A 22,773-nucleotide genomic window follows, 5' to 3' on the forward strand; every position below is an offset into this window, starting at 1 on the left:
GGAATACCATTTTCGTTTGACAGTTTGACAGACTGCGTTCGCTCGCCAAGATAACTACTAAACCAAGCTAATGACTTTAAGTCTACTCCATAGTAACTCAGTTTTGAGAGTAGCAAGGCAATATTTATGCAGTCAAAAGCGCGCGAAAAATCTAAAAGTACCAAACAGGTACCCTTACCTGAATCCTGTTCAGAAAGAACATTATCAACGACATCAATTAGAGCAGTTATGGTACCCATTCCCTTACGAAAGCCTGATTGCATTTGAGGTAGGATATTTGTGTCCTCTACATACTGGTATAATTGATCGTAAACAGCTTTTTCTAGTATCTTAGATAAGAATGGTAATATGCTTATTGGCCTAAGGTGTTTAAGTTCGTATGCATTATCCACCTTAGGCAATGGAGTAACCAAAGCAGATTTCCAGATAGCTGGCACCTCAATAATGGTCTATATCTATTCCCATCTGTCCACACCTCTTGTATGGCGGCGGGGACAAATGGGCCACCACCATGGGACACCATATTAATACACTTTTAGGGGGATCCGAACCTAGGACTTCCAGCTTTTATATGATCACAAAATATAAGATATGTATGTATTTACATTTACACATTGTATTATTGCTCTCATACATATAGGGATATTTTTTTAAATGTCGGATGTCTCTTCTCTTTTGAGCATGAATAGAAGCAGGGGATAACTGACAGAACGGGATAGTCTTATGTATCTTTCAGTAGGAGTAGCAGCGAAAGCGCTATTATTGTTTGTCCTTGTCACAGTCTCACATCTTGTTTTATTCCCCACCGTAAATTGACCACCGTGATTGGTCGAATTCATTGGTTGCCCACCATAACAAATAAATTCGACCAATCATAGCGGCGCAATGCGACGCTATGATTGGTCGAATTTATATGTTTTGTCCCTCACGGAGGCACGCGTAGACCACTTCTATAGGATGCTACCTTCTATGCTTTTGAGCAAGTTTTTTTCACCTGCCCTGCTATTCAAACTGCTCAAGAATTTACAATGTTTTGTTACCAAGTAGGTCGCTTAGTGTAAGACTGTCCTAAAATATATGTATAGCTATATGAGGACAATTTTGCAATGCGTAAGGTTAAGTAAATTAATATACAAACAGCAACACTCCTAACTGTACATCGGTACAGTTAACACTTAACAGTGTGGGTGATGATACCATGTAGGTTTAATATATTTTAATTATTATCACGTTTCTAAGAACAATAGTACATTATTGTCGAGGTTCGGAAGTAGCTACTTGCAGGCTGAGGATTCGTTTTAAACGGACGACCTTGGGAGTCTGTTTAATTGAATCCGAAGCCAGCAAGTAGCCTTCCAGCCGAGTCATATATAGTGCTTTTCTCAAAAATGGTGCAAGAAATATAAATATTTTACAGAAGCAACGTTCTAATTTTCACAGAGAAAAGTAAAACCATTAAAAAGATTTGCTTGCCGCCTTTAAAAAAAAAATTGAAGTGTATTTTTCTGCTGAAAATACGCCAACGTATTTGAGACACCTAAATAGTCGCGGTACCAACATTATAATAATAATAAGTGCTGATCATCTGTTTGGCTGTTTAATGGACCTATGCATGCATTTGATAAGGCCATTTAAAGTTTTAAAAAGTTTGGAACTCGTTTAATAATGGAATTTGTATGCAACATTGCAGTCCCGAAATCGAGACTGCAATGTTTTTAATTTTTAGAATGACCATAAACTACACACTTCGCGACCTATTTTTTAACCGGCAACGTCGACTTTGCCGTCCATTTTTGAGATAAATTATATTATTACTTAATAATGTTGATATGATCATAAAGTATGAGGATTTACTACAGTGACATCTATTGATAGTCTTTCTCAAACAATCGAGCTATTTAGTGTGTTACAACGGCAAGAAACTAACTGTCTAGTAATGCGATAGATGGCGCTTAGAATAGTTCATGCCATTATTTATTAATTTTTTTCTGCGTCGATTTACTATGTGTAAATGGATGTTTTAAAAGGTTTTTGTTGTAATATGCTAAATAAATTAGAACTATACATGTTAATTTAAAAATTGGCAAGATTTGAAATAACACAAATATATATTTAGGCCCAATGGTGCTCTGAGTGACATCTCTTGAATTTTTGTGGAACTAAGCGAGGCTTGTATGGGCCGACTACTCTATACTATACTTACTTTATGGTAATGTTCGCGGATGATGTGTCTCTGATCTTTAAAAGTAATAATAGTGACCACTGTAATGATCAATTAGAAAACACTCTCCTGACAGTAGATAATTGGCTTGTGGATCACAATTTAGAAATTAATTTTAAAAAGACAAAAATTATTCAATTTCGACCATATCAAAAAAGTCCTCTAGATCTTAACTTAACATCAAGTAATGGTCAAATAGAAGAAGTAGAACATTTTACTCTATTAGGCATTACAATAGACACAAACCTAAATTGGAAAATGCACATTATACAAACAAAAACAAAATTGACAAGATTTATCTATGCACTCGGTGTTTTAAAGTCCAATACTAATTATGAAACGGCACTTTCAGCATACTATGCGCACGCATATGCCTGGCTCCGGTACGGAGTAATTTTGTGGGGAGATAGCACAGATGCTGACGACCTGTTCATATTGCAAAAGAAGTGCCTGCGCATTCTCTTAAATATGTGGCATGCAGAACCATGTAGACGTTATTTCAAAGAGTATAAATTTCTCACCCTTCCATCCATTTATATTTTAGAGGTTGGCATGTTCGTCAGGGAGCACATGCACCTTTTCCGCCAAATAAAAGATGCCCCAAATAGAAGAATGGCAACTCGGCATGAAAACAGACTAGGCCTGCCGAAATCAAATTTAATGATGCATAGAAACAGCCCACATGTTGTTTATATATATCTATAACAAAATCCCGGAAAGTATAAAGGTCGAGGGCAAACACCACATATTTAAACATAAATTAAAGAACCTGCTTACAGAAAAAGCGTATTACTCTGTTGATGACTTTTTAAATGAAAATAACTTGACTTTTTAAATGAAAATAATTTGACATGGTAATAATAATTATTATATTTAATTGTATAATCTTAATTTATAGTCCGACTTTATTTCCTATTGTATTATTTTTGGAATTGATATTTGAAATTTTATATACCTAACTTGACATGAAATATGATCTAGATGTAAGTGATTTTAAAATGTAAGTGCAATGTTTCTAAAAATATAAATAATAAATATAATATAATGTATAAAATTAGGAATATTAGATATGAGTTTATAAAATTTTTGGGATTATTGTAAATTAAAATATGTATGACATTGCAATGCCCTGCCAGGGCCCATATGACTCTAAATGTACCTAGTTATAAGATCTGTACTACACTATGGTTGCAATAAATAAATGACTAAATGACTAAATGACAACAAGGTCGATTTGACATGAATGTCAGTGACAATTGTCAACCTTAGCGATCGTTAGATCTCGCAGAAACTTTTGTCATAACCAGTAGACCACTTTCTTGGCCCACTGTACCAGTTTTTTATACTTAAAACAGTTAAAACCAGGGACCCGCCCGCTATCCCTTATAGAGGGTTTTGTAAGGGTATTGCATAAGGCTTAACTCACCATACCCTTTGCCAGACGATACCCTTTCATTAAGCCTTTAAAACCCTTATATAAAGCTAGCCCATTTGAGTAATCGGTAGCCCAATACCCTTACAAAACCCTTATCATCCGCTCCGCATATGGCTTATAAGGGCTACCCTTATACCCTTATATAAGGGAAGCCCTTTCAGCATATAAGCGTGCTAATTTAAACCGTCTACCTTGTTCATAAAACACACATTACTTCGAATCCGAGCGATCGTCGGCGACGGCGGTTTGATGTGAGCGGCTTTCGCGCGCTTCCAAATGATCGAAGCCGCTCTTGTTGAAATACGGTTCAATTTTCAATGGCAAAGAGTTGTGATTGGTTGTTGCTTTTCTCGGGTCGAGCGCATCGTCACGGCGCTTTAGTCTTAGACACGTGCCGATGTTATCAATAACTCCCGTTGCAAATAATATACCTATTGCTACTGATTACGAATCAAACTTAGAATAAAAAAAAAACCTACGATGCCAAAACCGAAAGTTGACGCCGTTCACCGGTATTTTATATATGACTAGCTGTTGCCCGCGACTTCTTACGCATGGATTTGTATATTGGTGGTTATATATTCTACATTAGCTAAGAACATTATGCAGCAAACAAAAGATAGCAGTAGGGACGGTTAATCATATTTTGTTAATTAGGTATTCTTCAACGCATGAGATTTGTCTTTCACAACCTGGCTACGATGTTTCAAGCCACAAACTGAATAAAATTGTTCTCGATATAATCCCTCTCAACCCCCAGAAGATTTTCAAGACCACTATTTAATAAATCCTACTAACTAACTACTCATTAACCGCTTTCAAAAAAAGGAGGTTCTCAGTTTGACCCGTATGTGTGTATATTTATTTGTTCGCGATTATCTCGCGTTTGGCTGAACCGATTTTGATGCGGTTTTCAGAAAAGTGTTTGTTACATTCTGGAGAAGGTTTTAGTATACATAGATCTGAGCTGATGCTGAACCCTGGCTGTTCCTAGTGGAACTCAGGTTTGGTGCAACATAGGCAGGCTGTTTTGGTCATCCGACACGCCTTGATGAGAACTTGGGAGAGCAGTACCTACCCAAGATCGAGCTGACGCTGAACCCTGGATGTACCTAGTGGAACTCAGGTTTGGTGCAACATAGGCCCAAGCTATTTTGGTCATCCGTCACATCTTGATGAGCACTTGGAAGAGCAGTACCCAAGATAGAGCTGATGCTGAACCCTGGCTGTACCTAGTGGAACTCAGGTTTGGTACAACGTAGGCCCACGCTATTTTGGGCATTCGTCATCGTCACATCTTGATGAGCACTTGGGAGAGCAGTACCCGAAATAGAGCTGATGCTGAACCCTGGCTGTACCTAGTGGAACTCAGGTTTATTGCAACACAGGCCCTCGCTATTTTGCTCATCCGTCACATCTTGATGAGCACTTGAGAGAGCAGTACCCAAGATAGAGCTGATGCTGAACCCTGGCTGTACCTAGTGGAACTCAGGTTTGGTACAACATAGGCCCACGCTATTTTGGGCATTCGTCGCATCTTGATGAGCACATGGGAGAGCTATACCCATTATAGAGCTGATGCTGAACCCTGGCTGTACCTAGTGGAACTCAGGTTTGGTGCAACATAGGCCAACGCTATTTTGATCATCCGTCATATCTTGATGAGCACTTGGGAGAGCAGTACCCGAAATAAAGCTGATGCTGAACCCTGGCTGTACCTAGTGGAAATCAGGTTTGTTGCAACATAGGCCCACGCTATTTTGGTCATTCGTCACATCTTGATGAGCACTTGAGAGAGCAGTACCCAAGATAGAGCTGATGCTGAACCCTGGCTGTACCTAGTGGAACTCAGGTTTTGTACAACATAGGCCCATGCTATTTTGGGCATTCGTCGCATCTTAATGAGCACTTGGGAGAGCAATACCCATTATAGAGCTGATGCTAAACCCTGGCTGTACCTAGTGGAACTCAGGTTTGGTGCAACATAGGCCAACGCTATTTTGATCATCCGTCATATCTTGATGAGCACTTGGGAGAGCAGCACCCGAAATAAAGCTGATGCTGAACCCTGGCTGTACCTAGTGGAACTCAGGTTTGGTACAACATAGGCCCACGCTATTTTGGGCATTCGTCGCATCTTGATGAGCACATGGGAGAGCTATACCCATTATAGAGCTGATGCTGAACCCTGGCTGTACCTAGTGGAACTCAGGTTTGGTGCAACATAGGCCAACGCTATTTTGATCATCCGTCATATCTTGATGAGCACTTGGGAGAGCAGTACCCGAAATAAAGCTGATGCTGAACCCTGGCTGTACCTAGTGGAAATCAGGTTTGTTGCAACATAGGCCCACGCTATTTTGGTCATTCGTCACATCTTGATGAGCACTTGAGAGAGCAGTACCCAAGATAGAGCTGATGCTGAACCCTGGCTGTACCTAGTGGAACTCAGGTTTTGTACAACATAGGCCCATGCTATTTTGGGCATTCGTCGCATCTTAATGAGCACTTGGGAGAGCAATACCCATTATAGAGCTGATGCTAAACCCTGGCTGTACCTAGTGGAACTCAGGTTTGGTGCAACATAGGCCAACGCTATTTTGATCATCCGTCATATCTTGATGAGCACTTGGGAGAGCAGCACCCGAAATAAAGCTGATGCTGAACCCTGGCTGTACCTAGTGGAAATCAGGTTTGTTGCAACATAGGCCCACGCTATTTTGGTCATCCGTCACATCTTGATGAGCACTTGAGAGAGCAGTACCCAAGATAGAGCTGATGCTGAACCCTGGCTGTACCTAGTGGAACTCAGGTTTGGTACAACATAGGGCCACGCTATTTTGGGCATTCGTCGCATCTTGATGAGCACTTGGGAGAGCAATACCCATTATAGAGCTGATGCTGAACCCTGGCTGTACCTATTGGAACTCAGGTTTGGTGCAACATAGGCCAACGCTATTTTGATCATCCGTCATATCTTGATGAGCAATTGGGAGAGCAGTACCCGAAATAAAGTTGATGCTGAACCCTGGCTGTACCTAGTGGAACTCAGGTTTGTTGCAACATAGGCCCACGCTATTTTGGTCATCCGTCACATCTTGATGAGCACTTGGGAGAGCAGTACCCGAAAAAGAGCTGATGCTGAACCCTGGCTGTACCTAGTGGAACTCAGGTTTGTTGCAACATAGGCCCACGCTATTTTGGTCATCCGTCACATCTTGATGAGCACTTGAGAGAGCAGTACCCAAGATAGAGCTGATTCTGAACCCTGGCTGTACCTAGTGGAACTCAGGTTTGATGCAACATAGGCCCACGTTATTTTGGTCATCCGTCACATCTTGATGAGTACTTGGGAGAGCAGTACCCAAGATAGAGCTGATGCTGAACCCTGGCTGTACCTAGTGGAACTCAGGTTTGATGCAACATAGGCCCACGTTATTTTGGTCATCCGTCACATCTTGATGAGTACTTGGGAGAGCAGTACCCAAGATAAAGCTGATGCTGAACCCTAGCTGTACCTAGTGGAACTCAGGTTTGGTGCAACATAGGCCCACGCTATTTTGGTCATCCGTCACATCTTGATGAGCACTTGGGAGAGCAGTACCTAAGATAGAGCTGATGCTGAACCCTGGCTATACCTAGTGGAACTCAGGTTTGGTGCAACATAGGCACACTTTGTTTTGGTTAACCGACTTGTCGTCGTGTGCCTATGTTCCAGAGTTCCACTAGGTGGGTCGATCAACTTTTTTCAAACCGCCTGCGGTTTCCAGAAAAGTGTTTGTTACAGTCTGGAGAAGGTTTGAAAAACCAATCGGACCCGGTAGGTGGCGATGCTATCGGTATACCTACCAACAAATTTAAGTTGCTGAAACCGATTTAGATAAAATAGTGGAGTGGGAGTCGGACTCGGACTCGGACTGGGACTGGGACTGGAACTGGAAGTGGGAGTGGGAGTGGGAGCAATATATGTACATATAAATCGTTTGGCACCGAAATGTCATATTGTGTTTTGTCGCGATTATCATCGAGTTAGGCCATCACCAACATTAGTAGGTAGTTACTTACTAGCCCAAAACTAAATGGAGAGCTTAACAAACTATTATTTTAGCCCAAAACCTGAATTAAATGAAGTACCTATCACTAAAATGTAAAAAATAAAATAAAATAAATAAAAAAGAATAAAAAATAAAAATAAACAAAAAGAAAACCAAAACAAAATAACTTAATAGATACCTACTGAATTACACTAAAACTAAGTGGAGAGCCTAACAAACTAGTATTTTAGCCCAAAACCTAAAATAACTGAAGTACTTATCACTAAAAAGTAAAAAATAAAATAAGTAAATAAAATAAACAAAAAGAAAACCAAAACAAAATAACGTAATATAACTTCTTAAAAAAAAGCCTTCAAAAAACCAACCCACTGAAAAGCACAAAATAATTTTTATATGGCACCCCTATACGTGTCCAGTCCCTATCCTGTCGTAAACCAAATTTCTGCCATAAAGTAATTAATACCAAAATAGTAGGTTTTACCAAACCTGAGTTCCACTAGGTACATCCAGGGTTAAGCATCAGTTCTATCTTGGGTACTGCTCTCCCAAGTACTCATCAAGGCGTGTCGGATGACCAAAACAGCCTGCCTATGTTGCACTAAACCTGAGTTCCACTAGGAACAGCCAGGGTTCAGCATCAGCTCAGATCTATGTATACTAAAACCTTCTCCAGAATGTAACAAACACTTTTCTGAAAACCGCATCAAAATCGGTTCAGCCAAACGCGAGATAATTGCGAACAAATAAATATACATACATACGGGTCAAACTGAGAACCTCCTTGTTTTTGAAAGCGGTTAATGAGTAGTTAGTTAGTAGGATTTATTAAATAGTGGTCTTGAAAATCTTCTGGGGGTTGAGAGGGATTATATCGAGAACAATTTTATTCAGTTTGTGGCTTGAAACATCGTAGCCAGGTTGTGAAAGACAAATCTCATGCGTTGAAGAATACCTAATTAACAAAATATGATTAACCGTCCCTACTGCTATCTTTTGTTTGCTGCATAATGTTCTTAGCTAATGTAGAATATATAACCACCAATATACAAATCCACGCGTAAGAAGTCGCGGGCAACAGCTAGTCATATATAAAATACCGGTGAACGGCGTCAACTTTCGGTTTTGGCTTCGTAGGTTTTTTTATTCTAAGTTTGATTCGTAATCAGTAGCAATTCGAATGACCAAAACAGAGTGTGCCTATGTTGCACCAAACCTCAGTTCCACTAGGTACAGCCAGGGTTCAGCATCAGCTCTATCTTGGGTACTGCTCTTCCAAGTGCTCATCAAATGACCAAAATAGCGTGGGCATATATTGCACCAAACCTGAGTTCCACTAGGTACATCCAGGGTTCAGCATCAGCTCTATCTAGGGTACTGCTCTCCCAAGTGCTCATCAATACGCATGGGATGACCAAAACAGCGTGTGCGTATGTTGCACCAAACCTGAGTTCCACTAGGTACAGCCAGGGTTCAGCATCAGCTCTATCTTGGGTACTGCTCTCCCAAGTGCTCATCAAGACGTGTCGGGTGACCAAAACAGGGTGTGCGTATGTTGCACCAAACCTGAGTTCCACTAGATACAGCCAGGGTTCAGCATCAGCTCGGATCTAGGTATACTAAAACCTTCTCCAGAAAGTAAGAAAAACTTTTCTGAAAACCGCGTCAAAATCGGTTCAGCCAAACGCGAGATAATCGCGAACAAATACATATACATACATACGGGTCAAACGGAGAACTTCCTTTTTTTTTGAAGTCGGTTAAAAATAGCCAGGGAGGCTCGCGGGCCGCAAGTGACGGGTTCACGGGCCGCATGCGGCCCGCGAGCCGCAGATTGCCGACCGCCGGGTTAGGGGCTTGAAACTGCGTAGCCAGGTTGTGAAAGACAAATCTCATGCGTTGTATAATAATTAAATTAACAAATGATTAACCGTCCCTACTGCTATATTTTGCTGCATAATGTTCTAAGCTACTCTGTAGAATATAAATAACCACCAATATACAAATCCACGCATACGAAGTCGCGGGCAACAGCTAGTTTATATATATATATATATATATATATATATATATATATATATATATAGATAGATGTGGAAACGAACAAAAGCCAATGTAAATTATGCGGCAACAAGCTGAAGGTAAGGATGTTGTATTTTTATTCTTTTACAAGTTAACATCACTCACTGTCGCATTCATTGTTTCTTAAACCTTAAACCACGTCGATAACCTATACAATCATTCCATTCCATTTTCTTTCCTTTTCATACACTAGCGTAGATATATACTAATCCTGCCTCTTTCACGCAAGGCTAAACTACGACAATACTAAAGGGAAAGCTTTATAAAAAGCGCTTAATGATAAGGGTAACCCTTATTAAGGGATTGCAAGGCGTATAGGCTAGCGGTAAGCAATTGCAAAGGGCTAGCCTTATTTTTGGCTGAGCTTTTCGGTAAGGGTAAGTCAAATGAATGGGCTTGCAGTTCAAAATGGAGAGTCTTATAATGTGTTAGCCGTGTGTAAGGGACGCCCATTGAAAGGCTTTTCTCGCGGAAAGGGTTGATCGGTCCCTGGTTAAAACTAGCATAGAGAAAGAGTGGTAACTCCATACATCAGTTTTCTTACCAAAACGGGAGTTACTTCGTAGTCGACATCTAGCGTCAAGTAGCGGACATTATCAGTTCTGCTAGTTGACAATAGATGTAGCGGCAAACAAACACTAATGCTCAACAATTTTCAGCTATACTTGGTCAACCAGATCTTGACAGTAGAAAAAGGCGGCAAATTTGAAAAATGTAGGCGCGAATGGATATCATCCCATAGAAAATTTGAATTTCGCGCCTTTTTTTACTGATAAGATTTGGTTGACCAGCTATAATATTATAACCGGATGCACCGGAACTCTATTTTCAACTCCTTATCATTTTAGTTGTAAATTGTTTTAGCACTACATTTTTCGTCAGTAGCGACACTTGTGACATCTGGTGTCAAGTAGCGGTACTGATAGTTCCACTACTTGACGTTAGATGTCGACTATGAAATAACTCGCGTTTTGGTAAGAAAACCAATGTATGGAGTTATCACTCTTTCTTTACTTATATTACTCTATGCATATGTCACCGTAAAATTGTAAACACTCGTCATATTATAATCTCGCTAGGTACATTATAAACTGACGGTAGGGAAATTATAATCTAACCTAACCTAACCTACGTTAGATTATAAACTAACGGGTTCACAATCTTACAGTGTCACATACAACATTATTTTATAAGGGACAGTTAAAAAAGCTGTGGCTATCGGACCGTAATTAACTTGTTCGTGACTATAGATATTTTATATATATATATATATTAATTTTTATATTTATTATATATAACGTATTTATTATTTTATTGACTTTCCTCTAGTCTATTGTACTCGGTGCTATATTTGACTACCGTTCTTCATCAATTCTCATCTACTCAAAGGTTAACTGGAAGAAATCCCTTAAAGGAATAAGTTCGCCTTTGTACTGCCTATCCTGTGCCATAAATTTGTGTTTTGTACAATAAAGAGTTTATACATACATACATTATCCCGTATTATTTACAAGTTGTTGTTACAGGACACAAATAAGCTAGAAAACGACAGCACGCGTTGTGAGGAGTGCGATGTGACGTTCGTGTCGCGACAGATGTATGTCAGACATTTACTCATCACTGACAGACACAAGGAAATGTCTAAAGATATGTAAGTAATGATCTTCCTCCCAATTATACAGGATACATTATAAATAATTAAGCTAGAAAAAGATACAATACAATGCGCTTTACTGCTTAACCCTTTGCGAGAGAACTCGCGACACTGGATCACTAGCCCATGCTCTGCCAACTGAGCTACCGAGACACACCCGAGGACAGCGAATATTTCCACCATATGCGCCTTAGGGAGCCTAGCGACATCTACCGTAAGAGTGTTAAACTTTCATAATCTCTTGGGGTTCAAAGTCCTAATACTAGTACAAATGACATCCAATGAAATTTGAATCATTACTGTGACATTACATTGACTGTGGAGTTCCCCAAGGGTCTGTCTTAGGACCTTTACTATTTATTATTTTTATGAATGACTTGCAATCCAATATAACTCATGGTACACCTTATCTTTACGCAGATGACACAAGCATAATAATAGGTAATGAAAATATAAATTTACTTGAAACTCAAATAGGTGAAACATGGGAGGAAATATCTTACTGGTTTAAGTGCAATGGTCTTAAAATAAATTTGGACAAAACGGTATATTTTCCTTTTCTCAGACACTCAAATAGCATACCGTATGATCTGCCTCTACCTGTAGCAAAAGCAGATGATGTTAAGTTCTTAGGTATACATTTAGATACACAATTGCGCTGGTCCAGTCATATAGAACTTCTAAGAAAAAAATTAGCCTCCGCCTGTTACACACTGAAAAGCCTCTCTAAAATATTTAGCTCGTCTGCGCTTAAAACAGTCTATTTTGCATATTTTGAAAGCCTAATGAGATATGGCCTTGAGGTCTGGGGTAACAGTGTCCATGTGAAATGTGTTTTACTTTTACAAAAAAAGGCTGTGAGGTATGTTGATAAGGCAAAGCGACTTGAACATTGCCGTCCTCTGTTTGTGAAGCATAACATATTGACAGTGACATCACTTTACATATACTTAGTCTGTATTTTTGTTTATAAAAATAAGACCCGATTTGCATGTAAAAACAAAAATAGACATCCTAGATTAAGACATAAATTTGACATACAATTACCAGAATCTAAAAATTATATACTTTTCAAAAGAAGTCTGGAATACATGGGAATTAAAATTTATAATTTTTTGAATGAGGACATTAGACAATGTGATAATATTATTGACTTTTCCAAAAAATTAAAATCATTTCTACTAATAAGACCATATTATAATCTGAAGGAATATTTTGATAACTTGTCATTTTAATTGTAATTAGATTATTATTTTAATTTAAGTTAATCTAAGATTTTGCATGCCATATTGTGGTAGACCATACATTCATGTACACAATAGCTACAATAAGTACCTATAACACCCCTATGACATGTAACCATGACAACTGTGTATGTTCAAGCAAATAAATAAAAAAATAAAAAAATAAATAAAATTATTAAATGGAATAAAGTTGTTTTTGTTTTGCGCGATAAACTCAAAAACTACTAAACGGATTTTCATGCTGTTTTCACCTATCAATAGAGTGATTCTTGAGGCAGGTTTAGGTGTATACAGTAGAATCCGCTTATAATGACATCTAAGGGAAGTGACAAACACGTCATACTAAGCGGATGTCATATAAAATATAGTTTTACAACTTCTTATTTTTGTTAAGTTCTCCAAATTAATCTCGAATTCCTTTGTAAGAGATGAGTTTTATTAAACTCGTATCAATTATCACTTGTCACTGAGAATCAAAACTAAAATAACTTTACACGCCACGAACGCACCAAACGGCCATGAAAACCAGCGAATGTGTCATTACTCATTATAACCGGTCAGAATTTCAAGAAAATAGGATTTTTTGGTCATAATAAGCGATTTGTCACTATAAGAGAAGTCATTTTATCCGTCTTTGTTACAAATAATTTTATACAGTAATTACGTCATAGTAAGCGGTTGGTCAGTATAAGCGGAGTCATAATAAACGGATTCCACTGTAATTTGTCGCTAGTTATAAATAAAGATATTAATTATAGTTTCATCTATATGATACAAGATACAAGACATTTATTCATAAAAGTCAATGTTTTACAGGTCAGGTAGGTACGTATTCAACTTATACTAGTAGGTACAGCATTTCAGGAGTGATATTTATGTCACTTAACTTATTATAAATAAAACATAATTGTAAACATAACAAATTCTAAATCAGTAGTATAGTCATTAGGGTCGCATATGGCTTAACCAGTCATCATTTTATTTATATGGTATACATTTTATTATGAAATGTATTTTAGTTTTTTTTTGTAGTATGGGTTGCCGAAAGTGCGGTGAGCAGTTCGAAAGTGCAGAGGAGATGGAAAGGCACACGCACTATAAGGAAAGGAATTATGTCCGAAAAGACGCGCCGAGACGGACCATCAAGTGTGACGAGGTCAGTCTAAGAGCGCTTTCACACTGTCCGATTCGATATCGGATATCAGAAAATGCCCTATGGCAGCGGTCGGCAACCCGCGGCCCGCGAGCCTCCCTGGCTATTTTGTATGTAATATTGACAAACGACAATGTCTAGTCTAGTCATAAATATTAACAAAGTGCGGCCCGCGTCATCTTCGTTACCTAGTATGTGGCCCTTGGCTGCTAAAAGGTTGCCGACCGCTGCCCTATGGCATCAAGTTTTGCATTCAGATTTCATCATCATCTTCCTCGCGTTGTCCCGGCATTTTGCCACGGCTCATGGGAGCCTGGGGTCCGCTTGGCAACTAATCCCAGGAATTGGCGTGGGCACTAGTTTTTACGAAAGCGACTGCCATCTGACCTTCCAACCCAGAGGGTAAACTAGGCCCGTATTGGGATTAGTCCGGTTTCCTCACGATGTTTTCCTTCACCGAAAAACGACTGGTAAATATCAAATGATATTTCGTACATAAGTTCCGAAAAATCCATTGGTACGAGCCGGGGTTCGAACCTGCGACCTCCGGATTGCAAGTCGCACGCTCTTACCGCTAGGCTACCAGCGCTTGATATTCAGATTTCAGATTTAAATTGGTAAAAAAAAATACAGATTTTTTTACACGTCACAATACAGCATAATTTAAGATTTAACTTAAAATTACGGTCATTAGGCCAGACCGCTCATCAAAATAATATTTACTAATTTAAAAACTAGATAGAACTAGTATTTTCTCTATTAACTCTATTATTAATTACTTTTACAGTACATACGGTGTTACTTTCCCGAACTAGTACTAAATAGCATTTTCCGTGCGTATGTCGAAAGTTTAAAGTGCCATATGTACTGTAAAACGTTGTACGATACACGTGCGAATAGGTCATTCGCCACTCGTTTCGAATTTCCTCTTTTCCGCACTTGTATCGTAAATAACTATTGTATTGCAGTGTTCAGAAGCGTTTTCGCATCCAAACGGCGTGTACCAGCATTATCTTCGTGAACACCCCGACACGCCGTACCGGTTCGCGGTGAAACGGCACTATCTGTGCGAGCAGTGCGGCAAGACTTTCAAGGTGAGTGCTTACAGCTATCGCAGGTGTATGTTTGTCATGTACCAGCACCAGCACCTATCTCCCCCTGCCGACGCCCATGTTAATGTATGCATGATTTTTTCTTTTTGACCGAAATTAATATATGTGTTACGTAATTCTTTGCTGATTATGGGAAAAATGGAAAAAAAATTATAACATCGATTTTCACTGCGAAATCAGTGTTAGAAGTTGCATAGGCTAAATCATATTTATTGTAAATATATAATTTTCAGTAAGAGATATATGATAAATCCTACTATCATCAGAAAGGTACACTATTTGTGATACACCTATGATAGAGTTTTTAAATATAAAATAATTACAAACCCCAAAAAAACATCCAAAGTCACATACTAAAAATCATCAATTTCTGGATTTTTTAAAATTTTCTGACATTTCGTCTTAAAACGAATGTAATTTTTATAAATTACAATAAAATATTGCGTAAATTTATATAAAAAATCGGAAAACAGATTAGTTTTACTATTGAAATAATATATAAATAGACATATATAGGTTTTTCTAATTAAGTATGTATAAAATTAGATGTTTTTTGTGGACGCTGCATCGCACACCATGCATTTAAGGGTTAATTTATTAAATTACTAGCTTTTACCCGCGACTTCGTCTGCCTGGAATTAGTTCCAGCAGTTAAAGTATAGCGCCTGGATAAAATCGAATAGCAATAATTTTGAGAATAATACTTTGTTGCTTACACCAATTAACAGCCAATTCATTTATTTTCTCACTTCCACACCCTCTTTATGGATGACTTCCGACATAAAAACTATCCTGTGTCCTTCCCCGGGACTCAAACTATCTCTATGCCAAATTTCAACTAAATCGTGCACCAGCGGCGGTGCTACACCTACACCACGCGAGCGGGACAGTTCCTATCGATAAAGTTTGTTATGCAGTTGTTAAGTCCCCATACAAAATTTCACCCCTTTAAGGGATGATATATGGGATAAAAACTATGCTATGTCCTTCCTCGGGACTCAAACAATCTCTATGCCAATTTTCATCTAACTCAGTTCAGCGGTTTAAGCGCGAAGAGGTAAGACACAGACAGACAGACTTCCTATTATAATATTAGTATGGATTTTATTTTATCTCAAATGTTTGTATTTCCAGTTAAGCGCTGGTGGCTGGCCTAGCGGTAAGAGCGTGCGACTTGCAATCCGGAGGTCGCGGGTTCGAACCCCGGCTCGTACCAATGAGTTTTTCGGAACTTACGTACGAAATATCATTTGATATTTACCATTCGCTTTTCGGTGAAGGAAAACATCGTGAGGAAACCGGACTAATCCCAATACGGGCCTAGTTTACCCTCCGGGTTGGAAGGTCAGATGGCAGTCGCTTTCGTAAAAACTAGTGCCCACGGCCAATTACTGGGATTAGTTGCCAAGCGGACCCCAGGCTCCCATGAGCCGTGGCAAAATGCCGGGACAACGCGAGGAAGATGATGTTTGTATTTCCAGTCGCCGGGCCTGCTCCAGCAACACGGCCTCGTCCACCTCGGGCTGCGCCCCCCGGCCGCCAAGAAGCCCCCGGGCCGCAACTCGTGCCGCCTGTGCGGGAAGACGTACAGCAAGCTGAGCGGACTGTTCAGGCACAAACTGGTACGTCTTACTGTACTTTAAACACTAGCTGGTAAGTGGCATACTCTAGTTTAAACACAAGCTGGTAAGTGGCCTACTCTACTTTAAACCCATTTCATTTCATTTATTGAATGCCAACCATGACATTACAAGGTGTTTACATATTATAATAATAACATTAAGCTAGCATAATAATAACATTAAGCCCAAGCTGGTAAGTGGCCTACTCTACTTTAAACATAAGCTGGTAAGTGGCCTACTCTACTTTAAACACAAGCTGGTAAGTGGCCTACTCTACTTTAAACACAAGCTGGTAAGTGGCCTATTCTACTTTAAACACAAGCTGGTAAGTGGCCTACTCTACTTTAGACACAAGCTGGTAAGTGGCATACTTAACTTTAAACACAAGCTGGTAAGTTGCCTACTCTACTTTAAACACAAGCTGGTAAGTGGCATACTTAACTTTAGACACAAGCTGGTAAGTGGCCCACTCTACTTTAGATACAAGCTGGTAAGTGGCCTACTTTACTTTAAACACAAGCTGGTAAGTGGCCTACTTTACTTTAAACACAAGCTGGTAAGTGGCCTACTCTATTTTAGACACAAGCTAAAAAGTGGCCTACTCTATTTTAGACACAAGCTAAAAAGTGGCCTACTCTAATTCAAACACAAGCTGGTACGTGGCCTACCCTACTTTAAACATAAGCTGGTAAGTGGCCTACTCTACTTTAGACTCAAGCTGGTAAGTGGCATACTTTACTTTAGACACAAACTGGTACGTGTCGTACTACAACCTATTTTGTTTTGTTAGAATTGTCTCGACGAGTATATAAGTTGCCTGTTGAAAGAAAAGTACAGTCAGCAATTAAAGCTTGTACCAAAAAAGACATTTTTGACAAAAACCTTTTTCTTTTTTTTTCTCAGACACACCTAGGCGTCCGCCGGCACAAATGCCATATCTGCGAGAAGGCGTTCACGGACACGTCTAACCTGAAGCAGCACGTGCAGGGCGTGCATCTCAACATACGAAGGATTAGGAAGCGATAACGCAGTGCTTGCAGGCGTATGTTTTCAAAATGGGCGTTTTCTAAAATAAATATCGAAAACCTGATTCTGAATCTGATTCGGAATCACTAGCATATTCAATTCTGATGATAAAATAAAATGTCCCAAAAATTTGTATGAAAATTGTGTGTACCACTACGTCACGCACAGTATACAAGTGAAAATATTTTTCATACTAAAACGTAACGTAATGGAATGGACATTTTGGGACATCTTCTTGAAGTGAAAACTTCTTTAGCGGCGCTGTGCACTTTTTGGGGTGGGGAAAAAATGATAAACTCGAGACAGCGTAAGGCGATCACGTGACCGCAAGGGGCGTAAGGCGATCACGTGACCGTGAGCCCCGTAAGGTGGCCACTCATAATTTAAATGGCATTTAAATCAATAAAGCAAAACTCAATGTTATTTGACATTTATGTTGCGGACTCCTTTTCTAGACTCTTTACCTATGTTCAAATAATTTGACGTTGTCATGGCATTATGTAAATAAACATGTCAATGAAAAAGTGTGATCTTATTTGAGAATGATAATAATATATAATAAATAAATAGAATACCTCCGCTAAACGTATGTATCGTGTTACCGGGCGTCGGTAACATAGTGAGGTGAGTTTTCACTTCTATCGGCACTCCCGGAGTGCAACCGTTGTTGCTTGTTTTAATGGCGGGATGGAGAATGCTGTCGATTCTGAGTAGAATGAACCCAAGAACGTCCAGATTTGAAAGAATCAGGTTTTCAATATTTCTTTTAGAAAACGCTCAAATACAGTGCTTGTTTTATTATACCAACTTGAAGCGAAAATACAGTGTGCAGGTGTATGTTTTTTTGTACCAACTACAAGCGAAAATACAGTGTTGCAGGTGTATTTGTACCAACTTGAAGCGAGAATACAGTGTTGCAGGTGTATTTGTACCAACTTGAAGCGAAAATACAGTGTTGCAGGTGTATTTGTACCAACTTGAAGCGAAAATACAGTTTTTGCAGACGTATGTGTTTTATTGCACCTACCTGGAGGCTTAGCCAAGATGGCAATCGCAGATAGAAACGTATATAATGTATAGAAATGGTCACGTGACTTTTCCTAGCATCTGTTATCCCGATACATTGATTTTATTCGTTTGTCGATGTACGATTGGCTTCTTGGCTGGGGCTCCTAAAGTTATAAATTATAATACAGTCATATTAACCTTTTCGACGCCGCGTCAAACACAAAAGCTGTCACGCCGACGCCACGTCACCGAAGTGTCACGACTGAAATTGAACTTTATGCATATGCACGTAGGTCTATGTTGCTCTGTGGTCTGTGACCGATTAATCGGTCTTTGGCGTTGAACCTACGGTGCGGATATATCGGTCATTGGCGTCCAAAAAGTTAACCCAAGGCGTTTCCTTTTTGATGGGGTTGTTTTACTGTGGGTGTGGAACTAAATACCTAGTCAGGGCTTTTGGCTATTAAGAAAACATGTATTAATAAAATAACTGTTTATTCCATTAAAATACAAAATATACCTATTACTTACCAGTATTAACTATTATTAAAGTAAAAAATATAAAAACCAGCCTTAAGCCCATGATTCTAAGATTTACACAAACCACTTTATTGCTACATACGAATATACTTTGCCACAAGTTTGTCAGTAGAAAACGCGCGAAATTCAAATTTTCTATGGGATAACGACCCCTCGCGCCTACAATTTTTAAATTTTCTGCCTTTTTCTACTGACAAACTGGGTGTGCCAGAGTATAAAACAATTGCATGGAAATATGAACACTATACCGTTTACACAGGTATGAAAAAAATCAAAAATATAGTTTAAGTGCTAACAAAATGGATACATAGACATACGATCTAATACCATAACCGTTATTTCTTGTAGTAGGTGCAACGTAACAGCCATATATTGCAACGTTCTGCCACCAGAGTGCAGCACTAGCACCCATCGTAAACCATAGAGTAACTTATACATAACATACTGTGCCTTAAACTGTTTTTTGACAAGTTTTCACAGACAATAAAATATGACATTGATACATCAAGGCGGTTTGTTTACAAAGGGCCTACCTGGAAACGCGAAAATCGAAACTCAGCTATCTGCCTCTTTATCGCTCGAATATGCAAGAGTGTTAGAGAGGTTAGATAACAAAATTTCGACTCGTTTGCGGTAGACCCTCAGATTGTGAATAATTATGGTAGTGGCGCCCTCTACGCAGAGTTTCGCGTAATATTCCCTATAGTTAACAGTTATGAATTGTAAACAGAAATACATGTTAATATACGAAAGAAAAAGTGATCAATAGTCTTACCACGATTGCCTTAGCACTGTCAAACTGAAATACTCGCTAAGCCTGCGTACAGACATGTATCTAGTATTAAACTGTATTGGGCATGAGTGGCGGGGATAACTGACAGAACGGGATAGTCTTATGTATCTTTCAGTAGGAGTAGCAGCGCAAACGCTATTATTGTTTGTCCTTGTCACAGTCTCACATTTTTTTTATTCCCCACTGTAAATTATCATGGATTATGGCAGGCAACAAATAAATTCGACCAATCATAGCGTTGCATTGCGTATGTTTTGTCCCTCACGGAGGCACGAGCCCACTTCTATAGTATGGTACCTTCTATGCGTACAGATGTAGTGCGTAATTATTTCCATCGTATCTTCACGGAAACGTATGAATGTCTTGCTATCTCAGTCAGTCTCGGTGCAAAAAGTACTGAGGTTGACTGAAGTAGCATGACAAATACTAATGTTTCCGGGAAAATACGATGTAAAACAATTATGCACTACATCTGTAACTTACTTTCTTCTAGACTTCAGAGATGTGATACATTTACTACTTAAGATCGGTTTTCCTAGGATAGCGGTGCCGTCATATAGCGGCCATCTCCATACTAAATAATACGGCTAAATATGGATGTCGTAGTATTTGTATGGAGACGGCCGCTATATGACGGCACCGCTATCGAAGGAAACCAAAGCTTTATACTCCGATCATTCACTTACACTTATCTACATAAGAAAATATAGTGACAGTAATGTATAAAATAAACAATAACAACGTTTTGTAAAGCAACAAATAAAAATCAAAGTTTTTTAAGAATAAAAAAATTAGAAAATACAACAAAAAAAAAACAAAATTAGTCTTAAAAGTGATGAAATTTGCCTCTAAACAATTAGATATGAATTAAGAAAAAAAATTCACTCCGAAAATAATATAAAAACAGCAGAATATCTTGTTACAATACTTAGAGTTAGACCAAGAAAAGTCTGCAGCGATTTTGACAGCCCTCGCAGTGCCAGTGTTATTTTAAATGACAAATTTCTATGAAATTATGACGTATAAATAACACCTGCACTGCGTGGGCTATCAAAATCGCTGCAGACTTTTCTTGGTCTAACTCTAATAATGAATTAGAAAAAAAAGAAAAAGGTCTATTGAGAAATTCGATTTCTAAATCAGAAATCAAAGGAATTCTTTTACAATCAGGTACGAAGTTGAAGTAAGGTCAACCGGGTTAACTGCAACTATGGGGTTATTTCGGCTATTTGTGTTTTTTTTTTAAACAAGAGCTCCCGTCATGTAGTGATATTAGCCCGAGCTGCTTGGAAATAAGACGTAATATAGAGGGCGTTCGTGCCAATCGTATTCGAGGACTACATTTATCCCGGTTGACCTTAAATGAAAGTCTCGTAGATATTACACAAAAACAATATTTTGTCCAGCGGGCTCAGCACGGTTCGTATTTTTATCGACTATCACTATGCCCGTCACTTTCGCACTTACATACTTGTTAGAACGTGACAAGCATGGTGACAAATGATAAAAATGCGACCGTGCTACTAGGGCTGACCTTAGTAAGTTGTGTAATTCCGTCATAGGGACTATTCCGTCCACGAGCGTATATTTCTTTGATTTTCAATCGTAGGAAAAAAAAACATTTGCTTTTGATTGCTGAAACATAAAGCAATCGCTGCTTTGTCTATAAATTTATCTATTTCGTTGCTGGAAAAAAAGCTGTACACCGGAATCTATGGTTAAAATAGTTAGGAATAGGGTATTTTCCTGTATTTAAAATAAATTATTTCACACCATGCATGAAATAAAGCATCAGATAATTACTAGAAAAACATAGATATCACTTATTTTTAAACACAAGTTCTATTTAATAGATCGGATGGAAATATAAAAAGTAGGTGAGTTGACCGTGACGTCACGATGTAATGTTTCATATAAATTCCATATTAGCAAATCGTTTTGACAGTTCTAAAAAAGAAGCTAATTTGACTAAGTAGGAAAATACCCTATTTGAACCCCCTCCTATAAAAACCATACTGCTGAGACATATGTAATTATTTAGGCAATAAAACCATACTACTGCGAATGTGCCTACAGCATTTTAGTTGAACCCCCTCCTATAAAAACCATACTGCTGCGACATATGTAATTATTTAGGCAACAAAACCATACTGCTGCGACATATGCAATGTGCCTACAGCATCTTTCTAATCATGTAGTTGAGGATTCCTCCGTTGCGGAAGTACGTGAGGTCCACCTCTGTGTCGAAGCGAGCGATCACTTGGAACGACTTGCCGTTGTCAACCTGTAAGGGAACGGAGTATTACTGGCTGTGTGTGTATGTGTACCGATATCACAAAACGTAGTAAATTTTGTAACAATTTCAGTGCAGCGTGATTAAAGCCTGACAATATTCTATTTGGCCCTGAGTCGCTACAAGCAGCTTACAAATGTACTTACCGCATAATTGTTTTCCATAATTTTTTCTCGGAAACGGGACTTAATCGCGTATCTAAGTTTTAAGATTTACCTCCGACGTTTCGAGGACGGCGTTGTCCCCGTGGTCTCGGAGAAGACTGGCTTAAGTTGACATCAGCATCGTCTAACCGCGCGAGTTTTTCGAACTACCCGCACTTGGTCTTGTTTATCCGCTTGAACGTTTTGCTCACTAGGGATGTCACTCTGTCGGAACGTTCAAGCGGATAAACAAGACCAAGTGCGGGTAGTTCGAAAAACTCGCGCGGTTAGACGATGCTGATGTCAACTTAAGCCAGTCTTCTCCGAGACCACGGGGACAACGCCGTCCTCGAAACGTCGGAGGTAAATCTTAAAACTTAGATACGCGATTAAGT

General features: G+C 39.0%; 2 protein-coding genes across 5 annotated transcripts in view; one reads left to right on the forward strand and one right to left on the reverse strand.

Moving 5' to 3' along the window:
- LOC134660146 (zinc finger protein 62 homolog) overlaps positions 1-18,626 on the forward strand; it is a 31,002-nt gene extending 12,376 nt beyond the window's left edge. For 2 of the 4 annotated variants that reach the window (XM_063515862.1, XM_063515865.1), the window contains 6 exons: positions 11,317-11,441; positions 13,721-13,844; positions 14,810-14,935; positions 16,435-16,575; positions 17,479-17,621; positions 18,522-18,558. In XM_063515862.1, the coding sequence (XP_063371932.1) occupies positions 11,317-11,441; positions 13,721-13,844; positions 14,810-14,935; positions 16,435-16,575; positions 17,479-17,601 (639 nt within the window). In that variant the 3' untranslated portion in view covers positions 17,602-17,621; positions 18,522-18,558. The other 2 variants (XM_063515863.1, XM_063515864.1) reach the window with 2 other exon arrangements.
- A 3,409-nt stretch (positions 18,627-22,035) lies between these two features.
- LOC134660163 (cytoplasmic aconitate hydratase-like) overlaps positions 22,036-22,773 on the reverse strand; it is a 59,494-nt gene continuing 58,756 nt past the window's right edge. Inside the window, exon 22 of the mRNA XM_063515893.1 lies at positions 22,036-22,226. Within this exon, the coding sequence (XP_063371963.1) occupies positions 22,116-22,226 (111 nt within the window). The 3' untranslated portion in view covers positions 22,036-22,115. The remainder of the gene's footprint in view (positions 22,227-22,773) is intronic.

This window comes from Cydia amplana, chromosome 26 (genome assembly GCF_948474715.1).
Source record: "Cydia amplana chromosome 26, ilCydAmpl1.1, whole genome shotgun sequence".
Classification (NCBI taxonomy): Eukaryota; Metazoa; Arthropoda; class Insecta; order Lepidoptera; family Tortricidae; genus Cydia; species Cydia amplana.